At 42.8% G+C, this 11,554-nt stretch overlaps 3 protein-coding genes across 4 annotated transcripts in view; 2 read left to right on the top strand and 1 right to left on the bottom strand.

The window, feature by feature from the left end:
* The window catches only part of LOC102207220 (uncharacterized), a 34,035-nt gene extending 32,996 nt beyond the window's left edge, over positions 1 to 1,039 (bottom strand). The window contains exon 1 of the mRNA XM_005752578.1: positions 808 to 1,039. Coding sequence (XP_005752635.1) covers positions 808 to 1,039 — 232 coding nt within the window. The remainder of the gene's footprint in view (positions 1 to 807) is intronic.
* Positions 1,040 to 1,557: 518 nt separating this feature from the next.
* LOC106456524 (uncharacterized) lies at positions 1,558 to 7,429 on the top strand. The gene is made up of 9 exons (XM_013915806.1): positions 1,558 to 1,912; positions 3,515 to 3,595; positions 4,497 to 4,641; positions 4,734 to 4,861; positions 5,164 to 5,399; positions 5,925 to 5,998; positions 6,128 to 6,228; positions 6,339 to 6,565; positions 7,302 to 7,429. Exons 1-9 carry the CDS (start codon positions 1,696 to 1,698, stop codon positions 7,407 to 7,409), a joined length of 1,317 nt encoding a protein of 438 aa, XP_013771260.1. The 5' UTR covers positions 1,558 to 1,695; the 3' UTR covers positions 7,410 to 7,429.
* A 112-nt stretch (positions 7,430 to 7,541) lies between these two features.
* LOC102206936 (zinc finger protein 16-like) overlaps positions 7,542 to 11,554 on the top strand; it is a 15,290-nt gene continuing 11,277 nt past the window's right edge. For both annotated transcript variants that reach the window (XR_001290627.1, XM_013915805.1), the window contains exons 1-7: positions 7,542 to 7,598; positions 8,362 to 8,477; positions 9,182 to 9,417; positions 9,542 to 9,585; positions 9,680 to 9,795; positions 10,451 to 10,686; positions 10,940 to 11,049. Coding sequence is in view for 1 of the 2 variants with exons in the window: in XM_013915805.1 (XP_013771259.1) it covers positions 7,594 to 7,598; positions 8,362 to 8,477; positions 9,182 to 9,417; positions 9,542 to 9,585; positions 9,680 to 9,795; positions 10,451 to 10,686; positions 10,940 to 11,049 (863 nt within the window). In the remaining variant the exon portion in view is untranslated. The remainder of the gene's footprint in view (positions 7,599 to 8,361; positions 8,478 to 9,181; positions 9,418 to 9,541; positions 9,586 to 9,679; positions 9,796 to 10,450; positions 10,687 to 10,939; positions 11,050 to 11,554) is intronic.

The following is an 11,554-nucleotide window of genomic DNA, read 5'->3' as shown; positions in this document are numbered from 1 at the left end:
TACAGATGTAGTCCCTCGTTTAGGAATAAGGTGCTCAATGTGTTTTGACTGGTCCTTGTGTTTGGAGCTACCTGGTTTTGGCTCATCTTCACTGGCCATCCTGGCATTCTCTTTGTCTGGATCCTCTATTCCTTTGACTGTAAGTGCCATTTATAAGTAGTTCATGTTTTTATTTGAGCCAATTTGTTTAATGTATTTTCTGAAATTTGATGTTTGACAATAATGTATATCATCTGAGTTTATTTTTGAGTCTCGACAGAATATTGAGCTTTATTGTGAAAGTTTTATGTGGAATATAAACAAGCGGACGGCGGAGCCACACAATGGTTTTACCGTCGTTGTTGCTAACGAAAGTACGCACAAACAGTCGGTTGTCGGTCCGGTGTGTGATCATATTAATCATAAGAGAAAGAGAGAACTCTAAGGAATTAATATAGCCACTACAGTAACCATCAAAACCATGAAAAAATATTGGCGTACAGTTTATTTTGCGACCCTACGAAACAAACGATAGGTACAAAAAACAACGACGTATCGTCAGTTTCAGGCCAATCTCTGTAAACCCTAGATATGGTTGCGTGGGAAAATCCCAGCAGACAGGCCCGTCTGGCACCAAAGACCTTTCTTTCTCACTCGGATTCTCACTTTGAGCTACTGTAGGTTGTCTTGGCCATCTGAAGACATCAAGTTGCTGCTATTGGCTCATTTGTTGTTTGCATTAACGAGAAGATGAAAGAGTACCTAATATAGTGGCCGCTGAGTGTTTCAAAGCACTTCAATAAATGTTACAGGGGCTAAAACACCGACCTGCCTCCTGCTTTATCTCAGGCTGCAGGAGCTCCAGCAGTCTCCTCTGCCGGTCGAGCTCCTGCCTGAAGCCCGCAGCCTCCTCCTCATAGTCGGCTACAGTCCGCTCCACCACCGATAAGATCTCCCGAGCGGCTGTGCTCAGTTTGTCGGTGATGATTCCTCTCAGTATGTCGCTCTTGGACATATTAGCGATGTCTGGCTCGCTGTCCCAGCTCTGCACCATCGTCATCATCATCGAGTCGCTCATGAAATAATTTCTTTTTTCCCGCGTGGGAAAATGTTTCTGTCGGATGTTTAACCCTAGAAGTTTTTTACCGAGCTAGTGAACGCGCAAATGTTGTCCGGCTGGAAACATAAAAGGAAACACCATCCTAGGAGAAAATGACACATAGCACAGACATAGCACAGTAATAGACTATCACACGTATAATTATATCAGTATTTATTAAAAAAGAAGAACCCCCGCGCCGCCGCCGCCCAAAAAACCCATTTAGGTTTATTTGGCACTAACTGCGTTTCCATCACAATGACAGCAGGTTTTAATACATATAACAGGGAGAAATCATGATACATGTAGATTGTGCTCCGAGGGTTACTTAAAAAAGTGTCGCCCCTGTGTTTTCCTGTAGCCTAATTGTAACTTTATTGTAATCATATTGCTCCACTTTCTGTAGAGTATGCAGGAATATTATTTATAAAAATATTTTTTTTTAAATTAAAAAAAATTTGTATGGTCTTTTTCTCGTTTGTGGTTCATGTTTCCAGCCGGGCAGCATTTGCTGTTGTACGTCGCCTGTGGTGTAACATCCGTACCGCACGTTCCCCCACGCGCGTTAATTGTTTCATCTCCGGTAAAGAAGTGAGCGGGACCCACGGAGCCCCACCATGGAGCCGGACTCATCCGACCCCAATACGTCCAAAACCGACATGCTGAGAGGAGTCATCGCCGAGAAGCTCACCTTGGCCGCCCGGGAGATCTTAGCGGTGGTGGAGAAGACTGTAGCCGACTACGAGGAGGAGGCTGTGGGTTTCAGGCAGGAGATTGACCGGCAGAGGAGACTGCTGGAGCTCCTGCAGCCTGAAGTCAAGTTAGAGGCTTTAGGTCTGTGTGTGTGGATAACAGAACAGTGTGTTGTTTCCTGCGGAGAGAGCGAGAGCTCGCGTAATGACGAACCCCGTTTACAAAACACTAATTTAACATTTCTTTGCTTGACGTGAAGCCCATTGACATTCGAGTATTCATCTCAAAACCTGATTATAACACTCCTTAATTTGGTATACATGTAACACCCCTGAGCCATGTCATATTTCAGAATTTTAAGTTTTTATTGGCTCGTGGTAATGTCACAAAGCTAGCCTTTGGTTTCTCTTTAAGTGAAATCCGATGGGCTTTTAAAGCCTTGAAATGTCGTTTAAAGTCAGCTACAGCTGCTATAAAACCCTCTCTAGAATGATGACAGAGTCATCGGCACTTAAAAAACCCATCCTAGTGACTGATTTAAATAAACATTTTAAATCGTTTCCCAAGTTGCGCCGCTGTTCCCGAATCAAAACAAAGATGGCGGCCTGCCGGCTACATGCACACAACGGTGTTTGTTCAAGCGCTGTGGTGCGATTTTGCAGCGCTTGCCATGACTGTTTCTATTGAAATTTATTTAAATCAACTATAAAAATACTGTGCTATAGTTAACACACAGCTGTGCTGTGAAACCAGCCGTTTTAAGCTCCCAACGTATATAATGTTTAGATATTACCCGTAACCTTTTTGGGGGGTGGGGGTGTTTCTTTTGACTTCGTCGTTCATCTTCACATTAATGTCTTTGCGAACCTTCAAATAAGCATTGACTTCTCTTGCTAATAATCACAGTCCTTTATTTTTTTGTAGACACCCATTTTTTTAGAACATATCCCTTATATATTTAAAATTTTTTTACAGCTGTCTATGGTTGGATCTGGCCTATGTCATGAAACGGGATATCCTTATATGTGCTCTCTAGCCTTCAAGTCTCTGCGAGGGGCAGCCAATAACAAACAACGTGGTTAAAAAGGACTCGTGTCACTCAAGAACCTCTAGCAACCTGCCGAGGAACAGTCATGTTTCCTTAGGAACCAGTTGTTGCTAAGTGGTTGTCAGCTGGCCTGTGTCCATGGGTTGTTCCGTGTATGTAGTTTGTGTAATAGTGTAATAAGTTTTGTCCACGCATTTGCTAAAAACAGTTCCACTTACCCTCTGACAATAAAATGTATGTAAGTTGGACCTGACCATTCTGGGGTTGAAACAACAGGTAGCTCCATGTGCTTTGATTTAGCAGATTTGACACAAATATAAAGAGACTTTTGTCTCCTCCTGGGATCATACTGGGAATCTTTGGCGTATTAGGCCGATGTAGACACCACTACACAAAGGACTTTCCCCTGGAAACACCTGCAGGCACGCAAAAGCCTGTATGGACACCAAATAGCTGCCATATGTGAGAGCTATTTGAATGTGGGAATCCTGGAGTCTGCAGTTTGTTTACATGTAAATCAGGTGAATCTAAAGCTTAACTCATCTACTGCTGTGACTCAAGAGAATGAAACAGGTTGCTCGTTAATCAGCAGTGTCATCTGCGCTCATAAGAATAAGAATAATTCTGACGTGAAATCTTTTTTTTGATTGTTTTGTTTTATTACTTAATAACACTAAAATGCTTATATGGTGCAGATGACCAGCAGCAGTTTTCCCTTTGTGAGGCTGGAGGAGGTCGACTACCAGAAGATCAGGAGCAGCACAAATATGAGCAGAGTATGACTTTTAACCTACTTTGATATATGTAAACAAAGTCGTCATATTTATATTTGTAATGGATCAAGATGCACAGAAACATAAGAGATGTTACTATCTGTCTGTCTGTCTGTCTGTCTGTCTGTCTGTCTGGTTCAAATTAGATGTGGTGTACTGCAGGGATCCTCTCTGGGCCCACTGTTGTTTCTGTTTATGTCATTTGGTACTTTTTATTTGACTTTGTCAAATGCTTTGCTGTAATGAACAGTTTGTTGGGCATCATAACCTCCCAGTATTTTTCTCTTAGTAATAAGTTGAGTTAACTAAGCTGAATTTGAAGCTGAATTTCAGAAACAACAAAACTTCCCAAATTTGAGACATAAAAGACTGATAGAGTCAAACATTTGGAGTTTTTTTAGTGTTCAGGTGAAAAATATTTGACTGCAATTTGACCCCAGTCAACGGACAGTTTCAGTTGTAATCACATGTTCACGCACTGAAGGGGAGAGTGTAATTAACCGTCCTACAGAACTGCTTTAATGTTCAGATAATGGTTGGTTCAAAGCTCTTAAAACTGCTGTTCTGTGACCCTTGTAGGTTTTTCTTTTCTTTTTTTTGAGAAGTGTTGCTGTTGTTGCTGATAAACTCAGACAAATGTGGACATTATCTTAAGTACAGCTTGAAAACGTTAAATATCAGAAAGATTGGCAGACTAAGTAGTGATAGAAGTGTTCGTTGGAGCCTCGTATAATTATTGTTTTTTTAACAGCAAACAAATTTTGAAGACGAGAATTTAAGTAATAGCGTTTCTTCCTCTTCCTGACGCGGCATGTTAACTGTTGTTTATTCGTGGTTGCACATTTGTATGATTAATGCTGTCATGTGGGAAAACTAAATAAATAAACTTTGAATTTGTTTCCAGGGGTGGAGGACAGCCAAAGCCTGGGATTCTCAGGCTACAGTGAGGAACAAATAGAGGAAGATGAACATGAAGATGAGGAGGAGGAGGAGGAGATGGCACAGCAGTGTTATGAAGCAGCACCACGGTTACAAGATACAGACACACTGTAAGTGTACAGACACCGCTCTGTGTGTGCTGTTGTAACATTTGTGACTCATCTGCTGATCTTGAGGTTATTTTGTTCTTTTCCTTTTTTAGGCTCGTGCCTTCCACGGTTCAGACTGACAGACGGAGAGCAGACAGACCTTGGATCAGTGAAACGCAGAGTTTCGTGGACCTCAGGATCCGCATCCTGGACTCGATGATCGACGTGCTTTCAAAGAGGGGTGAGTGTGAGAAAGATGTAAATAAATAAACCATTACTGTTGCATCTTTAAGGGTTTGGATTTTACTCTGGATGTTTTCCCCCATATGATTTTAAACTGAGGACATGGAGTTTTATGGGCAATGTGACTGCTGCAGATACCTCATAATGTATTTCAGCTTATTTGGAGCATTTGTAAAATACAGCTAAAGCACAGGAATGAATAAAAAGTCACTTTTTGTGTTTTTAATCAAAGCCTGTAGTCTGTGGGTGAAGCTTTTCCTGCAGTCTAGATAAAAACTTGTCTTTCCCTCTGCATCACAGTGTTTCAGAAGTACCCACTTCATGAGCTGCAGTGTCGTCGTGGCCTTCAGGAGGCCGACTTCCTGCATCTGCTTAGGTCAACCTTCCCCCAGCTGGCTGCTGATGAACCTTTTGACGTTTTTATAACTGACAACACCAGAAAGCTGCAGCCTCTGAAAATAGACTTGTGGACTCCGGAGGCGATCGAGAGGACCATCAGGGCAAATGGGAATTCTGCCCTCTACATCCGGCTGAAGGTAAGGTGCCTAATGTGTGACGCCCTCGCTGGAGTTAACTTCCTGTAAACTATGCTCTTGACTTTGCTCGTTGCTCTGATGGTGTCTTTTGGAGAATGAATCATTCAAGCATAAAAAGGCTCAAACTCAAGGGATGAACCAGTGTTGTGTCTACACAGAAGGACTTGGCGTAGAATCAGTTTTAAAATGGATCTGCAGGCAGTTTGTTTTCATTTCTTTAGTTTTATTAAATGAATCTATGAAAAATGCCAAAAGTAAAGCATTTTTGCGCCAACAAGGTGATTCCTGAAGAGCTATTATGGTAGAAAAGTGTCATATCTCAGCATGGTGTGCAGTGAGATACAACAGTGAGCATCCACAGCCATCTGTAGAACACAGTGGAGGCTCTGTCATGATGTGGGGCTGCAATCCAGCCTGTCTAGTTGGGATCTTCTCATAAGGAAAGAATCGTGAACAGTCCTGCAGTCTGACTCGTTTTTGTGCCATTTTTCTAAAAAAAAAACTGTCAAAACAAATTTATTTCAGAATCAGCAGAGTTTAGAAGCTGAAGAGGAGCTTCAGCCATTGCACGGAAATAAAGCTGCTGCTGAGCACATGAGGTACCTCAAGTATTCAAACGCTGCTGTAAATAACCAGTAAATATAGAGGACAAAAACAAACAGATACATCGTATATATAAGGCTAAATTATTTGTTATAATGTTGTTTTTGACTTCTTTACTCTTTCAGGAAGAGGGTGGGCAGACCTGGGTTCAGGAAAACACAGACGCATGTAATGATCAGAATCCGCATCCTGGGTAAAATGAAGTCTGACGTGCTCTCAGCCAGAGGTGCGCCCAATAAAACCTCCAGTTTGGTGTCTCTTTGGACAAACTGTGTCTCTTTGTGACTGTGAAGTTAAATAATAATAGCCTGTCCATGTGTGTTCATTGTTTTTCAGTGTATCAGATGTGCCCGCTTCATGAGCTAATGTGCCCTCGGGGTCTACAGGAGGCTGACTTCATGGACCTGCTGAGGTCCACCTTCCCTCAGCTGACTGCCGATGAACCTTTTGACCTCTTTGTGAGTGACAAAAGCAGAAAACTGAAGCCTCTGAAAGTACGGTCACTGACGACGGAGGAGGTGGAGAGGGCTACGAGGACTTCTACGCTCTACATCCGACTGAAGGTGCTGATTCACAAAGACCTTTGTCTGCTACTAAAAAAATCTTAGCAGACAAAGAAATAATCTGGTTTATTGTCTGTCTTTGTGTTTTCTGAGAATCCTGAGCATTTAAATAGGTTGTAAAACTCCACGTGTGACCAGTCAGGAGTGCCATTTGTACAGTGGCCCTGAGAGGCCAAACGGACTGCAACTTAAGAAAACACCAGCAATAAGAAAAACGCTGCAAAAGCACACAAAACACACAGAAATAGAAAAAACTAAAACAGAAATAGGAAAAATCACATTTCCAAAAGCACAAGGGAAGTGTTTCTGGGGAGACAATAACCTGACGGACCAGTTGCAGGAACCAAAATATGCTAAGAACTGCACTGGGAGACACTTAAAAGAAGTGGAGGATCTATCGGTTTGTGAGGAAAGAAAAGATCAGAGTTAAGTGTGTTAGCCTAACTATTAGCCTAAAAATCCATCATCAGTATTAAATGAATCATGATAAAACACACCTAGCATGTTTTGGGTTCCTGCAACTGGTCCGTCGGGTTATTGTCTCCCCAGAAACACTTCCCCTGTGCTTTTGGAAATCTGTTTCTTCCTATTTGTGTTTTGTGTGCTTTTGCAACGTTTTTCTTATTGCTGGTGTTTTCTTAACTTGAAGTCTGTTTGTCCTCTCAGGGGCACCGTACATTTGCATTTAACTACACAGACCAACAGTACACCACTAAATCTTTTCTTTCTTCTGTAGCCGTTGGAGGAGCTTCAAGCCTCAGCGAAACAGTTCCTGAGTGTAGGAGATGTTTTAGCTGAAACTCTTCCATTGACCCTAACAACAACCAGAAAGAAACCTGGGTAAGTCAAAACCTGACTATAATAAATATTGGCTAGTCAGCCATAGCAAACAGATCTGTAAAGGCCTAATTTTAAGGTTTTGCATATCAAGACAGGATGAAAAACAAACTCAGTCAGGCTGTGGTCTGCACTTGACTCTGGTGACTGCAAAGTGGCCAAATCATCACCCCACTGTGCCGACTCTTGGTATGAGGTGTGTGTGAACTTTAACATGCTGACTGAGGCCCTTGGAGTCTGAGATGGAGCTTTTTGGTTTCCTGTAGTTTCTCCGAGCATTGCACAGTCTGACCTTGTGGATTTTGCTGGGGCATTTACTCCTGAGAAGATCGGCAGCTGCTTTGAATGTTTCCACTGTAGAAAATGACGCAGAATGATGGATGTTAGATTCTTTGGTAACTATTTTTTCTCGCAGATACAGTTTCTTCTCTAAGATCGTTGCTGATGTTTTTCCTCCTCAGCATTCTGTTAACACACACCTGAATGCTGCGAACCATCAAACTGCCAAAACCTCTGCTTTCCTTTAAGTTAAATGCATAACGAGACAGTAGGGCTCATCTCATATCCCAATATAAGACATAGATAACGATATAAATCACAAAAATTTTACATTTTCTGTAAATTCTGTGAATCTCGGACAGCTCGACTTGCGTGAAGTGTTTCCAGCTGCGCGTCGTGTACCTGGAGTCGAGTGTTTTAACTGATGCATGAAACGATATATTTTTAGTCATAAGTTGTAACGGGCGCCGTTTTTATTACACGGCGTGCTGCAGGGAAAAGCCTGTTCTGACGTTTGAGTCTAAGGTTTATTTTTTAGCACCTGGCAGCTCTTTTTTGCTTCTCATCCGTCAATACTCTGCATCTTTCACGTGATTCAGTTTATTTTGAAAAGTCTCAACAGGATCTTGAGCTTTATTGTGATTCCTTCTCTTTTTTCATCTTTGTGTGTTGTGCCTCAGAGTACAGTCTGCTAGGGGGAAACCTACCAAATCTGAGCTCAGTGACCCATTCACACATGTGGATTTCAGGGTCCGGATCCTGGAGGACCCTCTGATGGAGGTGCTCACACCCCAAGGTAAATTTAAAGCTTTTAGCTCTGAGGTCACATCTCCAGTTCCTGTATGTGGTGATAATAATAATAATAATGGATTTATATAGCGCTTTTTTTCAAAGCGCTTTACAATGCCACTATTCATTCACTTTCACATTCATACACTGGTGGAGGCAGCTACAGTTGTAGCCACAGCTGCCCTGGGACAGACTGACAGAAGCGAGGCTGCCATATCGCGCCATCGGCCCCTCTGGCCATCACCAGTAGGCGGTAGGGTAAAGTGTCTTGCCCAAGGACACAACGACCAGGACAGAGAGCTGGGGATCGAACCGGCGGCCTTCCGGTTACAGATGTGCTTCCCAACCCCCTGAGCCACGGTCGCCCCAACGACAGCTTGTGTCTCTCTGGAAGCTTTTCTGCTGAGACTCTGAAATGTTAACAGTCTGTCTATAAAGAGGCTCTGTGAGTGCCTGCAGGCTTGTACAAAATCAACACACGGGTCTGAGTCATGTTAACGTATTAATCATATTTAAAGAAATTTCGCCTCAAATAACATTGGGTCGTTTTAAACCAAATGACTGTAACTGATATATAACTGTGAACCTTTTCGATTGTTCTTGGTAATCGCCGGCTGTGACTGTGACCAGCACAAGCTACAGCAGCAGTATATCCTCTGTAACTTGTGTTATTAGTTCAGACTCTTACCTACTTGGCTTTTGTGTTCCCAGTGTTTCTGAAAAGCCGCATTCAGGAGCTGCGGTGTCCTTATGATCTACAGGAGGCTGATTTCCTGGACCAGCTGAGGTCTTCCATCCCTCAGCTGGCTGCAGGTAAACCTTTTGACATCCTCACTGCTGACAAAAGCCGGGTACTGCAGCCGCTGAGTGTGGACACGCTGACACCGGCGGAGATCCACAGAGCCATCACCTTAAGGAGAAACACTACTCTCTTCGTCCGACTGAAGGTACCGTGTAAACTTGAGACCAAGTATCTGATCTGTCGCTCATAAAAATAAGGACAGTGTTGCTGTTTTTGGTGGAAACACTTAAGATACAAACCTTTTTTGCTTTTACCTTCTGGGGGAACAGGGAGCCGGTCCGTCCACCCCAAATCCAACCAGACTGGACACCAGGTGAGTTAATGTTAACAAGCCTCAGCTGCTCATTAAGCAATTTAATCTCTCGTTTTATCGCCTGATCTCCATCACTAACGTTATTGTGTCCCAGAGTTCAGTCTGACAAGAAGAGCCTGGGCAAGCCTCAGCTCAGTCGATCAGACTCCCACGTAGATCTGAAGGTCCGCATCCTGGAGGACTCTCAGATGGAGGTGGTCGCACCCCAAGGTAAATGCACAGCTGCTACTTGTGTGTCCAGAAACGGCTTCAGCTGCCATCCATACACAGCAAGCTTGTGGATGCTAGCAGACAGCAGAGCTATTGTCCTCTGCCCGTCCTTAAAAATGTAAATGTAAATAATTAACTTTATTCCTTGTGCTGTGGTGACACGGCATGGTGTGGTCTATGACAAGTACTGCATATTGTATATTATTCAAAATGGTTTTGTGAAATTTTCTTTCAATGTCAACTCTGACTTTGGGCAGTAACCATGAAGGTCTAATGGTTAGCCACCCTAGGTACTCATGGGTCTACTGTGGATGCTAGACTGCTAACAGACAGGCAGACGAACTGAGCCGATTACATACTCCTTCCCTGCGGGGCAGGAATTACCGTGGTCTTGACTTGTCTAGTCTTTGGAAATGAAACAGTCTTTAGAGACCAGCAGAGTGGGTTGAAGCTGTAAAACATGAATGAGAAATAAAAAAGTCTGATTTTACATTTTCATAAGAGCCCTGACTGTGGTTGTTTGCTTCAGTTCAATAACAATAAATCAGCCAAAAAGCTTCCCAGCATCTTTACTGTTTTTAGTTATGTGTTGTACACGTCATGGATAACTGAACAAGCTGTGACTGAGGGGATTCATTTTTCTCTTTCCTCTTAGTATTTCAGAACTACCCACTTCACAAACTGCGGTGTCACCGCAGCCTGCAGGAGGACGACTTTCTGGAACTGCTGAGGTCCACCTTCCCTCAGCTGGCTGCTAACGTACCTTTTGACATCCTCACGGTTGACAAAAACAGGAAACTGCAACCTCTGAATGTGGAGTCACTGACTCCAGAGCAGGTCTACAAGGCCATTGATTCATCAAGGATCAATACCCTCTTCATTCGACTGAAGGTACTGTGACTTACTACATTTTAAAATACTCCTACTCGACATTATCCGGAAACCTTTAAAGAAACTACACAAACAACATGTACAGCAAGTACAACATTGCTCTCTGGTACAAACGTGAAACTAAATGTGGATGCCCTTATCATGCATCGAAGACTGTTTTCTGCTGAAGCAAAGACATTTTGTGATTTTTTTTTTCTCCTCTTTTTTTAAAAATTTCTTTTCTTTTTATTTTTTTAATACGAAACTCTTTCAGGCACCAGAGAAAGTCCAGGTTGGTGCGAGGAAGCTTGAACACCTGCAGAAAAAAGTGGACACAGCTACAGAGTCGTCATTTTTACCTGAACAAACTGTGATGCATGGGAGGTGAGTCGGTCAAACTATCAGTCTTAGCCGTTCAATAGAAATCTATAAAGAGACAGGAACATACGTGTGATGATGCTTGAACCTTCAAACTCGCATGTGGTCGTGAGTGTTAGGTAGTAACTGAAGAAACAAGACTGTCACTGAAAGCTGCTGCACTTCACGGCACCAGCATACTGCCAGGTTGGTCGCTGCAAGTGCCGCCAGTGATGTCGTCACCCAGCCCAATCCATTTATGCTCACTGTTACGGCACAGGAGGCGGCTGTTTTGTTTTGGTGTCCTCACTCAGATAATGTCAGCACTGTGTTGCAGGATCTCGCTCTGTATAATCTGTGACTTTGAGCTTCACTATTGATTTATCATTAAAACAAAAGTAAAAACCAACATTTCAACCCTGGAGCGGCAGCAGTACAGCTAGACCTAGTGACAGCAGCTGGTATATCAATTTGATGTCAGCTTTGTCATAATTTTACATAAATTCCTTAGGGATTAATAACATATCCTGAT

Source organism: Pundamilia nyererei, unplaced genomic scaffold (genome assembly GCF_000239375.1).
Source record: "Pundamilia nyererei isolate P.nyererei 1_Seehausen unplaced genomic scaffold, PunNye1.0 scaffold00366, whole genome shotgun sequence".
NCBI classification, from domain to species: domain Eukaryota; kingdom Metazoa; phylum Chordata; class Actinopteri; order Cichliformes; family Cichlidae; genus Pundamilia; species Pundamilia nyererei.
This window is presented reverse-complemented; position numbering and strand designations above follow the sequence as displayed.

Coding starts and splice junctions, on each gene's coding strand:
- LOC106456524 (XM_013915806.1), top strand. CDS start 1,696: ATGGAGCCGGACTCATCCGACCCCAATACGTCCAAAACCGACATGCTG. Junction 1,913..3,514: donor AGTCAAGTTAGAGGCTTTAG/GTCTGTGTGTGT, acceptor TATATGGTGCAG/ATGACCAGCAGCAGTTTTCC. Junction 4,642..4,733: donor TTACAAGATACAGACACACT/GTAAGTGTACAG, acceptor TTCCTTTTTTAG/GCTCGTGCCTTCCACGGTTC.